Source organism: Mustela putorius, unplaced genomic scaffold (genome assembly GCF_011764305.1).
Source record: "Mustela putorius furo isolate JIRA1106 unplaced genomic scaffold, ASM1176430v1.1 tig00003859_pilon_pilon_pilon, whole genome shotgun sequence".
Lineage (NCBI taxonomy): Eukaryota > Metazoa > Chordata > Mammalia > Carnivora > Mustelidae > Mustela > Mustela putorius.
In genome coordinates this window covers 9,470,850-9,487,651 of record NW_025422011.1, presented here as the reverse complement: position 1 = coordinate 9,487,651, position 16,802 = coordinate 9,470,850, and the positions used below count along the sequence as shown (strand labels likewise).

Here is a 16,802-nt window from a genome sequence, read left to right as displayed (position 1 = left end):
AGCGGCAGTGGGTGTTAGAGGCATGGGGTCCCCGAAACTGCTAGATATGTTCATTCTTTGCAGGAACGAAAAACTGGAAGCCACCAAAATGGGGATTGGTTACATCAAGTGTGGTATCTCCCCAAACGGAATAAAGGAACCATTAAAAATAATGAAGTAGGTTAGTATGTGGTGATACGGGAAGATAGCCATGATGTCTTAAGAGGAAAGAACAGGTGACCCATTTTTATTCAGATAGTGTGTAGACATGTGTGTATGGAGTTAAAAATTACATTAAAATAAAATTCGCTTCCTCAGCCACATTGGCCACATCAGAAGTGCTCATTGGCCACGTGGCTAGTAGCTACAGCTTGGACCGCACAGATCTAGAACATGTCTGTCGTCTCGGCAAGTTCTGGGCAGAGAGCTTCTCGACACTACATGTCCAGAGTAAGGCCTTTTTCACTTCGTATGTTATAGATTTATGTGCATGTTTACTTTTTTTTATGATAAGTAAGTAGATGTGCTGTTATCTGAAAAATAAGAACACGGGGGGGTTTCCAAGGTAGCATCCTCTTTCTTAAGCAGGTGGAAGTTTATCATTGTTTACTATGCATATATTTGCGTGTGTGTATAAATTCCTTTTTACGTATATTGCATAATGAAAATATTTTAACATACATACGGGGAAAAAAGAAGAATGTTCTGGCAGGACAGGCTTGAGGTTAGAGGACTTGGGGTCAGATCTGGTTCCCCACCCTAACTGCCTCCCAGCTGTGGTCAAATCACGTAGCCTCAGTTTCCTGATCTGACAGGATCCCTTCTCAACCTGCCGTGCAGGGTTAGGGTAAGATTTACGAGTGTGGCGATGTGTGGAAACGCTCTGAAACTGAGGGACGGCCACACGGAGGTGAAGGTTCAGTAAAGAAGTATGTTGCCGGAGGCATGAGGGGGCACGGCCTCAGCTCTGAGACCACGATGGCAGCTTGGAGGCCTTGTATCCTCCTGAGCGGAGTGTTTTCCAGATGTCAGTAAGGTTACCAGAAACAGGGTAATGTTGCTGTATTTCCACCGCTGTCATTGCTTGGAGATGTAGAATAACAAGTTATCTTATTTATTTAACAAGCACTTACATAGCTGTTTGCCACTACTCATCCTCTCTAAGTGTTTTACAAATACATGCTCATTTTATCCCCCTACGATGCTGAGGTAGTCACCCTTAGGGTGCTCATTTCATGCAGAAGGATGTCAAGGCTCAGAGAGGTCAAGTGACTTACAAAGGTCACAGAGCTGGGGAGGAATGGAGTGTCTAACTAAGGCAGTCAACACTTTCTCTTTTCTTCCCTTCTCCCCACGGCTCCTCTTGCCCCTGTCAGATGTGGTCCTAGAGTTCCTTATGCCCATTTATCTCTCTCGGGCACATGAGATTTAAACGGAAATGAAATCTCATGAGTAGGTGTTCTTGACTGATGTCATAGCTTCTGGTTCTTGGTTGAGTTTGGTAGCATGACAAAATTGGGACAGGCTATGGAGTTAGGTCAGTCTGGACACCAGACAGCAGTCTGTCACCTGGCTTTGTGACTTCTGGCAGATTACTCGGATCTTGAAGTGGGGTTCTGTGAGGGTGGTAATTTCACCTGCTGTGACAGTGCTTGGCACCGCGATAGGCAGGCCGTCAGTGCCTTGTGTGTTCCTATCTTTCCTTCATCTGTGTCTTGGGCAGCGAGCTTAGGCTTGAGGATACGGAGGAAGGGCTGGTGCCTCTTTAAGGAGGTTATGGAACAGCCTAAGTGGGGCCTGGGGAACTTTCTAGATCTGTAGCTGGGGAACCTGAGTTCTAGCCAGTGCCAGCTCCTACTTGAGAGACACTGGACAAGTTGCTCTGGTCCTCTGGGCTTCACTTTGGCCATCTGTACACAGGGCTCTGTCTTGTCATTTTCTGATTTGTCATGGTTAGGTCAGAACCAGTCTGCCTGAGGGGCCAGCGCAGTGGCAGCGGGCGGATACGGTGGGTGGGGCACAGCACCCGCTCTTCCCTTCAGGCTGCTCCTGTCCATGCTTGGGGAAGGCCTCCTGACTCTCTCCTGAAGCAGGAATGGTGCAAACAGAGGCAGCTTCCCACAGTCTTCAGCCAGTCGGGGTCTGCAGGGGGCAGATCCCACAGGTGACAATGGAGTTGGCGGCAGCTGCCTGTTGTGTGTCACTCTGCAGCTGGTGACAGGGTGTGGGGGCTGTGCTCATCATTCTTAGGGCTGAAAATTATTCTTATTTAAAAGGGGCCTCAGGTGGATGGGGCTGCCCGCCCATGTGACTTGGTGGATGTGTACACATCCTGGAGCGCGAGGCCTGAGGGCTGCCGACTGAGCACGGGAGGGGACAGGAGCCGGCCCCACAGTCCTCCCTGTCCCACAGCTTCCTGGGTTTGTGGCTGTTGCAGCAGGAAGCCAGGAAGTAAAACACGAGGACGGGCCATTCAGCTCACCTTTCTACTTCCCTGTAGCAGTGCCCTGAGTGGGAGGCCGCTCGGTCACCTCAAGTCTCAGGTCCTCGTAAAAGGAGTTAATATCCTGTAATTACACCAATGTATTGCACTTAGCAGGCGCGTTTAAAGAAGGGCAGCAAAATGGATCCTCTTTCAACAGTGGGACCTTTACTGGGCAAATGAAATCCCAACGCCAACCTGTGGAAGGCTTCTGAAGGGGCTCCATGGTTTTATTTCTTCTTGGCCTCGTCTGATGATTTGCAAAGATCTTTCCAAATTCCAGTGGCACTTGAGTAGTCGTTGAGACTTGGAAAGGGAGCAGGCCTATTTTGATTTCTGCGGTACATACTGAAAAATGTTAAGTCACTGTGGGTTCATCCTGAGAAGAAGGTGGAGGGGCAGATCGAGTCCCACGTCGGGCTCTTTGCTCTGCGGGGAGCCTGCTTCTCCCTCTGCCTGGTACTCCACCTGCTGGGCTCTTGCTCTCTCTCCTTTAAATAAATACAATCTTAAAATTAAAAAAAGAATCTGAGACTAAAATGACAGGAGCAGAGGTGCTGAGGAAAATGAGTTTTGGGTGTGCCATTCTGCTGGGTGCATCACACAATCTCATGTCTCCTCTCGTCAGACCTGCGTGGGTGGCACTGCTCATAGTCTTGGACTCTTGGACCCCATGTGCCCCAGGTCATGCAGCTGGGGTGGGGCCTGGTTAAGACTCAAACCCGGGTTCATTCCAAAGCCATGACCATTAACCAAAAAGCCATCAAGTCCTGGGAACTGCTCAGGGGACAGGATCCTTGAGCCCAGCCCTGCAGGATAAGTTAGATCTAGATAAGGAGAGAAGAAAAGGAAGGGAATTCTGGGCAAGGGAAGCAGTAAAAATGATCAGAAGCTAGGGAGAGGGAAGAAGCATGGCGTGGAGCCCTGCCCACTGGTGGTGAGCTCTACTGGGCAGTGACCGTGTTGTCCAGAGCCACCACTGCATCCCCAGTACCTGGGTGAGTGGCCGGTGCATGATGTATGGTCAGTATATATTGCTTGAAGATAGAGCCACCCTATGATCCAGGAGTCACACCACTGGATATTTACCAAAAAACAAAAATAAACAAACAAAAAAACACCAACAAAACAAAACAAAACAAAACAAAAAACCAGAAACACTAATTCAGAGAGATACGTGCGTTCCTCTATTTATAGCAGCATTAACTGCAGTAGCCAAAATAGGGAAGCAGCCCAAGTGACCACGGACTGATGAGTGGATGAAGAGGGCGTGGTGTATAAAGACAAGGCAATATTACTCAGCCTTCAGAAAGAATGAAATCTTGCCGTGTGCGACATCATGGATGGAGCTAGAGTGTACTATGTTACGCTCAGTGAAGTAAGTCAGCGGAAGAATAATACCATACGATTTCACTCATGAGGAATTTAAGAAACAAAGCAAACGAGCAAAGGCAAAATAGAGAGGGAGGCAGATCAAGAAACGGACTCTTACCTATAGAGAACAAACTGAGGGTGACCGGAGGGGAGGTGGTGGGGGGGGGGGGGGGGGGGAGCAGAGGCTGCGGGTTAGGGAGGACTCTTGTCACGAAGAGCCCCAGGGATGCGTGGAGGTGTTGGATCCCTGTGTCGTACACCTGAAACCAACACTGATGTCAACTCGGCTGGAATTAAAATTTATAAAAAAAATAAATAAAATCAGGAAACAATAATTATTGTGTATATGGATACACAGACATTTGTGTTCTCAGTAGACCCTGAGCCTCTTGAGGGCAGGGACTACGTCTTAGAAATCTGGATGCTCCACAGCTCCCAGTGGTTAATCGATGACGAACACTCAGTAAATATGTTCTGATGGAATGAATGAGTGAACAGCACATAAGGATGGTGAGATGGGCCCGAGTGAGGAGGCACTGATGCTTCGGGAAATACTGAGCACTACACATGGGCTGGCATGCTCAGGGCAGATCATGGAAGGTCTTTAGTGCCAGGAGAAGGAGCTCCTGTGTTCTTTTGTTAAGGAGTTTTTTAAAAAGCCATCTCTTAATGCACAGTGATGCGGCGTCTACAGAAACCCAGCCAGTACCCAGACCTTGGTGTTTATAGGAACCACCGTCAAGCACAGCGTAGAAATCACTTTTCTGTAGGATTGCCTTAACCTATGCCCATTGTCACTGGCTTCCCACCTGGGGCAAGCACGGTGTTAGAGTCAAAAGGAGACCTGTGAAAACCTGTGAATGGGAGCTGGTAGGGGATGGATGTTATTGCCGGGTGCTGGAGTCGTTTTTAAAATGGTGTGGCTGGAAAATCCCCGCCAATCTCCTCTAAAATGATCTGCTCAACCTGGGACTTTTCAATACAAAGCGTCCTTTCTTTTCAGGTGTTGGCTAAATTTGTGGTTTTAAGAAATCCTGAGAACCTGAGGGCAGCCCTGGGAGAAGCCCTTCCCGGGGGCACTCGGAACCTTCTGGTCCAGAGGAGAAGGCGCTCCCCTCACCTGGACTTATGACCCGCGGCTTCGCTCCCAGTCTGCCCACTGAGTTCCACAAGATGGGCTCCTTCCGTAGGCCCAGGCCGCGTTTCATGAGCTCCCCAGTGCTCAGCGATCTGCCCCGGTTCCAAGCAGCCCGGCAGGCTCTGCAGCTCAGCTCCAACTCGGCCTGGAACAGGTAACGGGGAGGGGGCGATTGTCGTGAAGTGGACGGTGGCCAACGGCCAGAGCAGGGCCTGGGGACTGGCTTAGCTTCTGCTTCTTTGGAGAGCTCTGTTCCAGAAGGTCATGATTGTACAGCTAGGCAGCTGTTGAAGAAAGCACATTTTCCTGTGGACGACATGTCCGCTGCCTTCCCTTGTTTGAGCCCCTGGTGGCCTCTGGCAACCCAAGTCAGTTAACCGGCCCAGGAAATTTGGGTTGGAATTGACGGCTTCTGTTCCTGCTTCTTGGTCAACCCCAGCCTATTCACGTACCCGGGGGTGGGCCCGAGTAAGGAACCTCAAGTCACCTGTTACCTCTCTGGGAAGGTAAGACATAAGCCCCATGAGTGGTATAATGAGCCAAAGGTGCATGGGGAAGGTGATACTGGCTTTTATGCAGGGTCTGGCCGATGTTTTGTACACCAAGCAATGAGTGGAGACAGAATCAACACCACGTTTTGCATCCTTCTGGGCTGCTGCTTTCGGATCTAGCCATTACTCTTTGGATGAATTAAATGCCTCATGATTTTAACTGACTGAGCCTCCCAAGCACCTAGCATATCATTATTTTAAAACATTACTGAATTCTTTGTGCTTTGACTCATTCTGGATTTTCTCATGAATGCACAACTCTCGCAATGGGGCTGAAGATGGGGCTCTGACATGTTTCGCTGTGAATGGATCTGTGTTCTTAAAAAAAAAAAGCCCTGGGATCCTCAATAAAGAAGAGATTGCAGTCTGCTGCTTGCTGACATATTGGGCTGGTGCCACAGAGCCTGTGGAGTCAAGACTTAGCTGTGGCCCCGCCAGGGACTAACCCACCAATGCCTCTGCACCTCCCAGGAGGGGAATGGAAGGGGCAAGAGAGGCTAGCCTCAGTGAAACTCTTCCAAGGTAACCCTATCAAAAATACAAGGAAAAAGCAGTTCATATCAGCCCCAGGCACACAGGCAAGGACAGGGACCTTGCAGGGACAGGGACCTCCTAAGTGAAGGAACCCCAGGCATCCGCTTGTGCCATTTTGAATTCCTCCAGGCCCAGCGTCCTGAGAGCACATCCCAGCATCTGTCCTTCGTGAGGGCTGCTTGCTAGCAGCGCGGCCGATGGGGCCAGTGAGGAAGACCGGCTTGCCTTTGAGAAACTTGGGGGGCAGGGTCTGCTTTTGGATCTTCTTGGTCTCACTCTTCCTGTCTCTCCACTGACCCGGGGAAGGAAATAATGGATTTCTAGGGATGGAAAACGGGGCCCTGTTTGTGCCATGGGTTCCCTGGCCCTTGCACCTGCTTTTAGCCCTGAGCTGTTGATTGAGGCTCCCCTAGGCAGGCAGATCCTTTAATGAGGGCTCATTTCTGTTTCCCCCATAGCGTCCAGACTGCCGTGATCAATGTCTTCAAAGGAGGTGGCTTGCAAAGCAACGAGCTGTATGCACTGAATGAAAACATCAGGTACGTGGATGACTAGGTCAGGGGCCATTTTCCACCTGTGGACCTGAGGTTCCCCTCTGTCGGCCTGAGCTGGGGCAGTGGGGGCTGTCCCACTGGCAGCCTTAGCTTAAAGTTTTTGTCTGCTTGGTTCTTATAGCTTCTGTCAACTTTTACTGGCTCATAGGGCTACTAAGCTCCAAGACCCTTATCTGTCTAGATAATAATGATCCATGGCGGGTTCATCCATTTATTCCTGTGTGGGGCACGGTGGGGGCAACCACGGGGTGGAGGGTTGACATACGGCAGATGTCACATCTGTACATAGGGATTGTGCCCTGCTTAATCAATAGGTGCCATATTGGGCAAGATGGCCTCATGGCTAAAACCAGACTGTTTGGAATTCTGTTGCCCTTGTGGCTTTTACTAACTTAAGTTTCTTACCAACTTCTTTGTTCCTCAGTTTCCTCTTACATGAAGTATGGATGGGAAATGTGCCTACTTACTAGGATTCTTGTAGAGATTTAAATTGAGATATTGTATAAATGACCTGTTAGGACAGGGTCGGGGCTCTCGAAGTACTGGGGGCTCTTATGACTATGTGCGTTGTGGCAGTCATTATGGTAAAGTTTTGGCAATACAACCCTCAGTAAGATGTGGTCCTTGAGGGGTTTCTTGTCTTCCAGAATCTTCTCAGTAGTGTCAGCTTTTCATAAATTTATTCACTCCTTCAACAAATATTTGAGTGCTGCTTATTGGCCAGGCACTGGAGAGACAGCACTGAGCAAAGACCGAGGTGCACCCTGCTGTCCTGTGATTTCAGTATTCAGTCGGGGGGACCATCACTGGTCTACTAATTATACCTATAAAATGTAAAAGTGCTGTTGTGAGAGCTGCTGTGAGGAAAGCACATCTCTATGACTCCCATCTTGTCAAGGCCAGGAGTGATGTCCTGCTTGTTCCATCTTCTGGAGGACCGGTGGGAATTCACCAGGTGAAACTGCAGGTACAAAGGTCCTGTGGTGACAGTGAGCAAGAAACCAAGAAAAGGCCTACGAGCAAAGACTGCCCGAGGTTTGGGGGTGGTACGGTCAGGTTTGTGTTTTGGGAAATGAGGACAGAGAGAGACAGACAAGCCCAGAGCTGGGGAAGGAGGTTGCGCATTAGGCCCTTTAATGTCCTAGTGTTCTTGCTTATCTGGTGTGTTAAGTGCAGAACATCAAGGCGAAAGACCCAGCCCTGGAGTGGGCGGAACAATAAACACGGCCATTGTTTGGGTCCTGTTTACATTTAGTAAAGTTGTGTGTTTTGAGGGTCAGTGAGGTGTTTTAAGAGCTCTGCTTTCATTAAAACCTTTGGGGCTCAGAAGTAAACTGAGGTGTGTTGAATTTCTACCCAGGAGCTTGAATTTCACATAGTAATTACCCAAATAGGGAAGAGACAATAGAGCTGGTCCAGCCCAAGGCCTCCTTTTACAGAGAAGGAAACTGAGGCCCCAAGAAGTCAAGTGACAGGGGCAAAGCAGGGTCAGCCAACCCCTGGATTGTAGGAACTCTATTTTACTCCAAGAACTAAGATCCTGGCCTCCCCGGGAGGGTTCTTTAGCTCACAGTGGAAGTATAAATAAATAAAACAGTGACTCAGGAACGTGCTAATTGTTCCTCTCTTCGGGAGACCGATCCTGAAATTGTACTTAAAATCTTTGTTTGTGGGCAGCGAGGAAAAGTACTGGCCCCGGAAGATTCCACCAGACCTCTTATCCCTGGGGGGTTGTTGCTAACTGAGAGGCCTGCAGGTGCCCAGCAAGTCTTCTGAATGTGGGAGGCTGGCTGGAGGCACAGAGGTGAGCGTTGCCCTTGTGTGGAGAGGGGACTGTGGATCGCCCTGGAAGGACGTGGGGCGGGTGCCGTGTCAGCCTCTTTCTCAACCGGAAATTAAGACTTTTATGTGAAATTTCCTGGCTTTTAAATGTTAATAAACAATCCGAATTTCCCCCAAACATTAGTGCAGGTCAAACAAAACATATCTGTGGGCTGAATGGGACAGAGGCTGTGTGTTGACCTGAGGAGCCCCAGCGTGCGTGAAGGCCATGCTGATGAGGGCTGGCCTAGCACCGAGTTCACATGATGGGGGAAGGGAGCTCATCTGGAAAAGCATGGAGCACCTCTCACCTCCATCGGCCCCCTCAACCCTCCTCACAGCCGACTCTCCTCACAGCCGTGTGAGGTAACTGTTGTTCTGAATGTGTTCCTTATCCATAAACGTGTGGATAAGGAAAATAAAATAACTCTTGTCCGAGGTCCTCCAGCAATGGAAAGGGCGGAGTCGGGACTTGAACGCCTGTCTCAGACACCTGTGTTAGTGGGCTCAGGCTGCTGTCATCAGTGCCACAGGCCGGGTGGCTTCTACTATAGGCATTTACTTCTGGCCGGTCTGGAAGCTGGGAAGTCTGAGGTCAAGGCGCCCTCAGATTCGGTTCCAGCGGAGAGCCCAGGTCCTCGCTGGTCGTTCACTGTGTCCTCCCAGGGCTCCGCCCCTTTGTGCTCAGCAAGCTCTCCCGTTTTGTCTAATAAGGTCACTAATCCCATCTCGAGGGCCACACCCTCGTGATCTCATGGAAACCAGATGACCTTCCAGAGGCCCCATCTCCAAGTACCAGCACAGGGAGAGGGGGGGACTTCAACACAGGAGCTTGGCAGGGACACAGGTCAGCCTGGAGCAACACCTATGTTCTTAGTACCACCTCCTAGAGTCGGAGGTTCCAGACTGGAAGAAAGTTTAAACGGATGGTCTTGGTCTTCTGCTTTCCTTTCACGAGGCCCCTGAGACCCCGTCTTTCATCATGTGCTATGATTCTTAACCCCCCTCTGAGAAGCATGACCACCCCCGCTGCCCCTGCCTCTACTTTCCAGTTGTTGGGTCTGGGGAACGGAGGGCGGGGGGGGACAGGGCTGGCTGTTCTTTCCTATGTTTTGAGCCATTTTCCTGCCGGTGAGAAATAACCGTGGTTGGGGTTTGACACTGATTGCCCAGATGTGACGTGAGCCCGGAAGACGTCAAAGCTGTCAAAAACCAGACTTTCAGCTGTCAGCGTTCTTGGCCTTCTCCAGGAGAGTGGTTAGTGTGGAGATGGGTTGTCACATCACAGACGCTCAGAGCCTGACTGGGCACGTGCTAGGCGTGCCAGGCGTCGGTGTGACCCGGTGCGCAGTGGAGTCAGGTGCGCAGCGGAGTCAGGTGAGCCGGCCCGCACGCGTGCCCACATCTGCAGGTGCCTGCGTGGGAATGAACACAGCTGCCCCTCATTTCAGCAATTAAGATGCCAGAACAGCCCTGCTGCTCTTCGTGGAGACATTTGGGTTTTGGTTTTCCTTTTCTTTTCTCTTTTGGAAGTAGGTCCATAAACCCAGCAGGGTGGAGGGATGTCCAGTGCGGAGGGTGTATGGGGGCGGGGAGGGCGGGGGCACAGGACAGAAGGAACATAGGGAAGAGAATGTGGAGGGAGAGAAGACCCGTGATTCTCCAGCCCACTTCGCAGTCCGTTGTGATGGGTCTTTGTGCCAGAAGATCTGTGCCAGGTCCAGTAGAATTTTTTAACTTGTTAAGAGTCGTGTCTAAGGGTGCCTGGGTGGCTCAGTGGGTTCCTTCTGCCTTCCGCTCAGGTCATGATCCCAGGGTCCTGGGATCGAGCCCCTCGTCGGGCTCTCTGCTTAGCACGGAGCCTGCTTCCCTTCCTTTCGCTGCCTCTCTGCCTACTGGTGATCTGTCTGTCTAATAAATAAACAAAATTTTAAAAAAGAGTCGTGCCCAGATTCAGAGAGACTGGGCATCAAGAGGAGACCAGCTGTGTGACCTTGGGCAAGTTCCTTTGTTTTTCTCGGTCTCTGTTTTTCCTTCCATAAAACAGGGATAGTAATAGCATCAACCTCAAGGTGGTTGGGGGAACAAGATGGTGCTAAACGCCCGTCACGAGGGCAGGGTCTAGTGCGTAAATACTTTAACCATTACGGCGCCTATCCTAGTGAAATGGTGGTGATAGTAAAGTGATAACTGATGGACGAGTATCACGTGTGAGAGCACAGGGCAGTGTGGTGACTTGCCGCACGGGCGGTGTTGTTTAAAGACCCCCCAAGCAGTTCGGATGCAGTGAGCTCACTTTGAACAAGAGAGGTCCAGGACGGGCTCCTCCAAGAATGTGCTGGACTTGGGGTCTGGGTGAGGCTGGGTGCTTACAAGGAGCCAGCTGTTTGTCCTTTCCGCCGAGAAAAGAACGAGAGGAAATGACTCCGTTCTCTGTTCTACTCTAGCCAAACGGTAATAAACTTTGATGGACGTCCAAGTCCAGAATCAAAGCCGAAATCAGCGTCCCCACGTCCCCACGGCCAGCCCTGGCCTTCTTTGTAGCGGTAGGGTTAGTACGTGATCGTGAGTACTTGGAGGTCCTCTTAGTATAAACTCTCTAGGGGGCATCAATGTGGTTTTTAATCCTGTCCCCGGCCTCAATGCTGATGGGGCTGCCGTTTGGCAGTAGGGGCACACCTGGGTCTGAGGTTTGGGTTTGGTGAGCTCGCCAAAGACCGTGTGTGCAGTGGGGGACGAGCACAAGGCAGGGTGCCGGGGGAGTCCAAAAGGGGAGCATGGAATTTTTGGGGGGAAGGTGATAGTTGGAGGATGTTGAAATCTAGAGGATGAGCAGGTGAGGGTCAGGCCTTCCCACACCCCCCCTCCCCTGGAAGCATTTTTTTTCCCTCTGCCTTAATGAATGCTCAGAGGCCAGGTTTCCGGAAGCCAGAGATGGGTTATCTGCAGCTGGCCGGAGGCAGAAAACTCACATTTTCCTTCTCTTCTCCAACCACGCCGCTTCTGTTCTTGCTGGGAGGGAGGCGGCGTGGAGGAAACCCCAGAGATTTTCAAGGAAAGAGGTTCCAAGAACTGCGCTTGGTCTTTGACGGGTCTGAGTTGAAACGCCCTTCTCCTGAGTCATTTGGCTGCCTGAGCCCCTCCATGCCCCAAAGGGAAATGCACGCATCAGGTTTTCCCATCTCTGTGAGGGAGTCTGTTGGTTGGGTCGTGGGACCCGCAGCCACATGGGGGGAAGCGCTGGGACGAGCTGGGGAGGAGCAGAGTCTGGATGCGGCCCAGAGGCTGGCAGGGTCTGAGGCGAGGCTCCCGGAGGTGATGACGATGGCAGACGTTTGTGTCGGGTTTAGTGTGTGCCAGACTCGATTCTGAATGCTTTCAATATGGCCGTTCTTCTGGAACTCCCCACAGCTCTCTGAGGCAGGTCCTGTATCCCCGTCTTACGGATGAGGACACAGAGGCGCAGGAAACCGGGGCAACATGCCCGGAGTCACAGAGCTGGTCAGCACCACGCTGGGATTTGAACCCGAGTCTCCCGTGTTCTTAAACACCGAGTAAGCAGGCTACAAAAGGAACGCAGAGCCTGCATCGTCTAGATCTAGGCCTGACGCCCCTGGGTATAGGACATAGATTCACTACCAGATCCTGAGGTAGGCGAGGCATTGTTTTCTGAGGACCCTGCTTTGGGAGGGCTTACGATGGAGTCTCTTTTCAGCCCAGATGGTTCTGCCTGAGTATATGTGTTGTCCCTGTGTCTGTTCTGGATGATACACACCCTTGACTTTGGGGGCGGGAAGAGTAGTGAGAGGGAAGTGACAAATCAGAAACCTCTGGGGCTGGCCCCTGTGGTGGCGGTTGGCCCGTACGGTGTTTTGAGTCTCCCCTGAAAATCCAAGCCTCTCTGGAAAGTTCACATCGGGTAACACTGGAAGTGTAGTCTGGCCTGGAACTGGTCAGTGGGAGCCAAGGCCTGGCTGCTGGCTTTCAGGGGGTGCGCTGCAGCGCCCCCTGTTCATGCCCACCTGTGTCTTCCACCCGTCTTACCCACCTGCCCCTGTGAGCAAGTGGGGTACCACGGGCTGACTTTGAGGTCGGCCTCATTTTGGGTGAGGATCTACGTATAGGGCCCCGGGCAAGGCTCTGAGCCATCAGCCTCCTCTCATCTGTGACTCTCGATCTCGGGGTTGTAAGGTTAAGCCCCACAATGGGTGTAGAGATTACATTTAAAAAAAAAAAAAAAAAAAAGGAAGGCCCGTGGAAGCTCTCTGTTGGTTGTCTCCATCTTTTTTTACTGTCCCCACTCCCCGCTTAGGGTGTAGGAAAGCAAGAGGTATGGGGGTCCCTGCATTTATTTTACATGAGTCGTGGACATCGCCTCCAGTGGTCCCCAGTAAAATGGACCCAAGGAGGAAAGCGGCATCGGCAGGTAAGTGCTTAAAGATGCTGCCTCCTTAAAAGAGTGTTCTGTTGCAGAAACGAGGGAAGTGATCTTCAGGGGAGTCAGCAGTCAGGTTGGGGTTCAGATTGGAGGGTACTGACCAGCTACCATATTGAGAACAAGGCCTGGATCACGAGGAGGTCGGGTTGGATCCTGCCAAGGCGCTGGGTTGGGGGGCCTGAGTATTGGGGCAGCCCCTAGTTAGTTGCGGGAATATTGAACGGCTCCTCCGGCCGTCCTGATGGATGCTGGGAACCACGAGCCCCATGACGCCTGTCTCGGAACCACGGCCTCCTCCCCTGGGATTTGGCTGCTCTGGGTCTTTCCCCATGTGCCAGGGAGATGGTGGCTCCTACCCGCGGTGGTTTCTCTCTGTCCTCTGGGCCGCTCCTGCGCCACCTGCCCCCTCGGGGTCCCCGTGCCCCACCACCAGCCCGGATCCGGCTCTGGCCCGGTCTTGTTTACTCTTCAGGCCCACAGAAGTGGGAAGTTGAGTTGACAAGACAGTGAGGGGCGAGATGGCGGGTCTGTGTAATAACAGGAAATCTTGTCATCTGGGGTGATGTCGCGCCCAGTCAGCCTGGGAGGGGAGAAAGGGTGAGATAATACAGGCCAGTGTGTGGTTCCCCATTTTTTCCCCTATTGTGGCCTTTCTGGCTTCTGACTGAACGTCGTGCCCTGTTCCCTTTTGGGTTGGGTCCGCATGAGCATCCTCTGCCATTACTCCCGGGTCCCCACTTCCTCCTTCCAGCTCAGGCTGGGGCTGCTGCTGCTGCTGCTGCTGGTGGTTAGCGGCAGGACGCTGTTTGCACACAAGGCCTGGCCTGGAAGCCTCATACGTGACACGGGCGCAGCTGGAGCCCCGTGAGCCGGGACGTCCCCTCCATCTTCATCAAGCCACCTTTTCCCCCAAGTTCGCGCCCACCTTCCTCCCTTTGTGACCCTTCGTTCATTCAGTAAGGTCTGGCTCCCCGCGGCCGGCCTCCTCCATGAGTTTCACCGGGGCCCTTCCTGCCAGGCTTGGGAATGGGCTGGTCCGGCCGTGCTCCGAAGGAGATGCAGAGAAACCGCTGGGTCAGGTTCTTGGGAGTGTGGGCGTCCAGGTCCGCAGCCCTGGGTGGCACGCACCTGCCCGGCTTCGGGTGCCTCAGGCCTGTTCTGGGAACTGCCCGGTTCAGGATGAACTCCTTTAACCCCTGCGGTAGTCCATAGAGTGGTATCCTCGTTACCTCTGAACTCCGGCTGGGGACCGGGCCCGAGGGACTGACCGGTGATGCTGACTTGCAGGGGTGATCGCTGACAGCGGGCTTCAGTCCCGGTCCTCACGCTCCACGAGGCCCCTCTCCTCTCTGTCCATACTGACCTCTGAGGTCGGTTTCCTTGTGGATAAGAAGTGGAGCCACTACCACCACCGGTGGCTCTGTTTGGCTTACAGGAGGAAGCACCTGCTGTGTTTGTTGTGGACCACAGCGCCTGGCGCCTGGGCTTGGAAACCTTCAGTTTGGGGGAAAATCATCCTGTTCCATCCCGGGGAGCATTTACTGCTGATTCCTTATTCTTATCTATTTGTTCCAATAAGGAATTACATTCCTCTTTTCAGAGAAAATTCCCTGGGGGAGAGGGGCTGCCAGAGTCTCAGCCCCCTGTGCCTTAGCCAGAACACGCAGCCTAGAGCTTGGAGTCAATGAGAGTTTTCACCTCTTTCGGATCTAGGGAACCACAAACCACAGGCTCGTTAATTCTGTTGTCATTCCTCCTGCTTTGCTCTCCTTTCTGGTGCTTTCCAAACTCTACTGGCGAAGTTAGCGAGGAAGGTTAGAGGGTGAGTGGACTCTCCGTGAATTTAGGTCTGTGCACCTCTAACGCCTTGGTGCTCGTAGTGTCTGTTTTTGGAGAAGATGGGGCTCCTGTGCCTCATGAGACCGTGGCCCCGGCGGGGAGAAATCTCTGTCCAGACCCTGTTCATCCCTTCCAGCAGCTCGCACGGTGTCTGACACACAGCAGGTGTTCCGGAAACGGCTGTGATTCGGTGATTGAATTCGTGGATCTCTAGTCTCTCTTGGTGGCTCTGGAGGAGAGCTACTGCCGAGTCCTCCCCTGAAGATGGTGTATCAAGACAGAGGGGTGGAAAATCCCTTTTTCTCTCAGTTCAGCTAAGATCATGTTTTTCAGAAGTACTCTTTCCTTGTAAATCAAGTGCTAGCAGAATAAACACCGAGAATAGAAACAGGTTGGAGCTTGTGCAGTGACTCAGCGACAGTCTGCTCTCCCGTGGCTGGGCTAGCTCTGGCTGCCTCCCCACTTCTCTCTCTGAGTTGAATTCTCAGGCTGCCAGGCTGAGGTGGGTTCCCTGGGACCACCCGCTTCCTGACATTGCAACCTTGATGGGAACTCCTTCCCAGAATTCCTTCTCGGCTGCAGGCCATTTGGTGGTAACTCTGGTGGTGGCTCTTGTTAATTAAATTTATGTTTTTTTTTTTTTTTTTTCATAGGATTCATGGGGTAGAGAAATTTTAAATAAATAAGAAGCTATAATATAAAGAATCTTGGGGCGCATGGGTGGCTCAGTGGGTTGGGCCACTGCCTTCGGCTTGGGTTGTGATCTCAGGGTCCTTGGATCAAGCCCTGCATTGGGCTCTCTGCTCAGCAGGGAGCCCGTTTCCCCCACTCTCTCTGCCTGCCTCTCTGCCTGTTTGTGATCTCTGTCAAATAAATAAATAAAATCTTAAAAAAAAAAAAAAAAAAAGAATCTCCCATACCCCAGAAATCCAGTTCTCATTCAGTACCCCTCCCAAAGATAATTACTAGAACAGCAGCTTATTGGACATTCTTCCAGAACTTCTTTATGCATAGGTAAGGAACATATATATGGACAAGCAGCTGGGGGCACTCAGCAGTTTATAGGAGGTCCACAGACTGGGATCTCTATCTCCTCCTAACTTCAGGGAATAAAGTTTGCTGGCGTAATTTGTTGCTCTGCTTAATTTCCAGTAATGGCTGCAACTTTCTCTAGCTCCTTACTTGGGGAGATGGAGAGGAGGGGACAAAACCCAGTGCATTTATATGTAATTTTTAAAATGCATACATGCTTGATGTGTTTTCAAAATCAAGGTGCTGTCTATTTCAGTTCAAAGGGCCTATTGGAAACCAAATCACATCACTGTTCCAGAGCAATAAGTTCAAAGAACAGATGTGACACCTGAGTTAATTCATATTCTGTAAATAAAAATACATATTCTTATTTTTCTCTTATCTTTCCACAAGGAAGCATTTTATATACACCTTTCAGCATCTTCCATTTTTTAAGACTTTATGTAACCTAGATCTTTATGTATCATTAGAGTTCTTTTTTTTAACCATTGCATAAAATTCCGTTGTACGAGTGAACCATAATTTTTTGTGATTACTTTATTGGTGCCCGTTTATGATGATTCCTATATTTTGCTGCAGCAAAAACTCTGGACATAGATACAGTGACCTTGTCTAACACATAACATGCTCGGAAGTAGGACAGGTTTTGTAAGGGACAGAACTGCCTAGTGATTGGCCCCTCTCCTCCTCAGGACAACAGAACATTGACTTAAATGATCCAAGGGGGTCTATTCCATTCGGCTTCATCTGTATCACAAGACGTAGTGGACAGGAGTTTGAACTCGGGACTGAGGAAAGAGCACACGTCTGGTTCTCTTACCATACCCGAGCAGAAGTAATCCATTAATTAGGTTGAAAGGGTAGAAGGCGGATTGTCGTGCAGATTCCTCTGTCTGGTTCCTCCTCAGTAAAGGGCTGAGGGTCCTCCCACATTCTCAGCTTGGTGGAAGCATCTCCGAGCTCCACCGCTCAGTCTTCTCCATCGCCATCGTGCTGCTCCTGGTGTGGCTGCTTCTAGCTCCAGTCTTAGAAGCTTCAGTCTTTTTGAAGCTTCTAAGTT

General features: G+C 51.1%; 1 protein-coding gene across 9 annotated transcripts in view; it reads left to right on the top strand.

Moving 5' to 3' along the window:
• PRR5L (proline rich 5 like) overlaps nucleotides 1-16,802 on the top strand; it is a 69,915-nt gene that overhangs the window by 13,788 nt on the left and 39,325 nt on the right. For all 9 annotated transcript variants that reach the window (XM_004755996.3, XM_004755993.3, XM_004755994.3 and 6 more), the window contains 2 exons: nucleotides 4,839-5,127; nucleotides 6,517-6,597. In XM_004755996.3, the coding sequence (XP_004756053.1) occupies nucleotides 4,964-5,127; nucleotides 6,517-6,597 (245 nt within the window). In that variant the 5' untranslated portion in view covers nucleotides 4,839-4,963. The remainder of the gene's footprint in view (nucleotides 1-4,838; nucleotides 5,128-6,516; nucleotides 6,598-16,802) is intronic.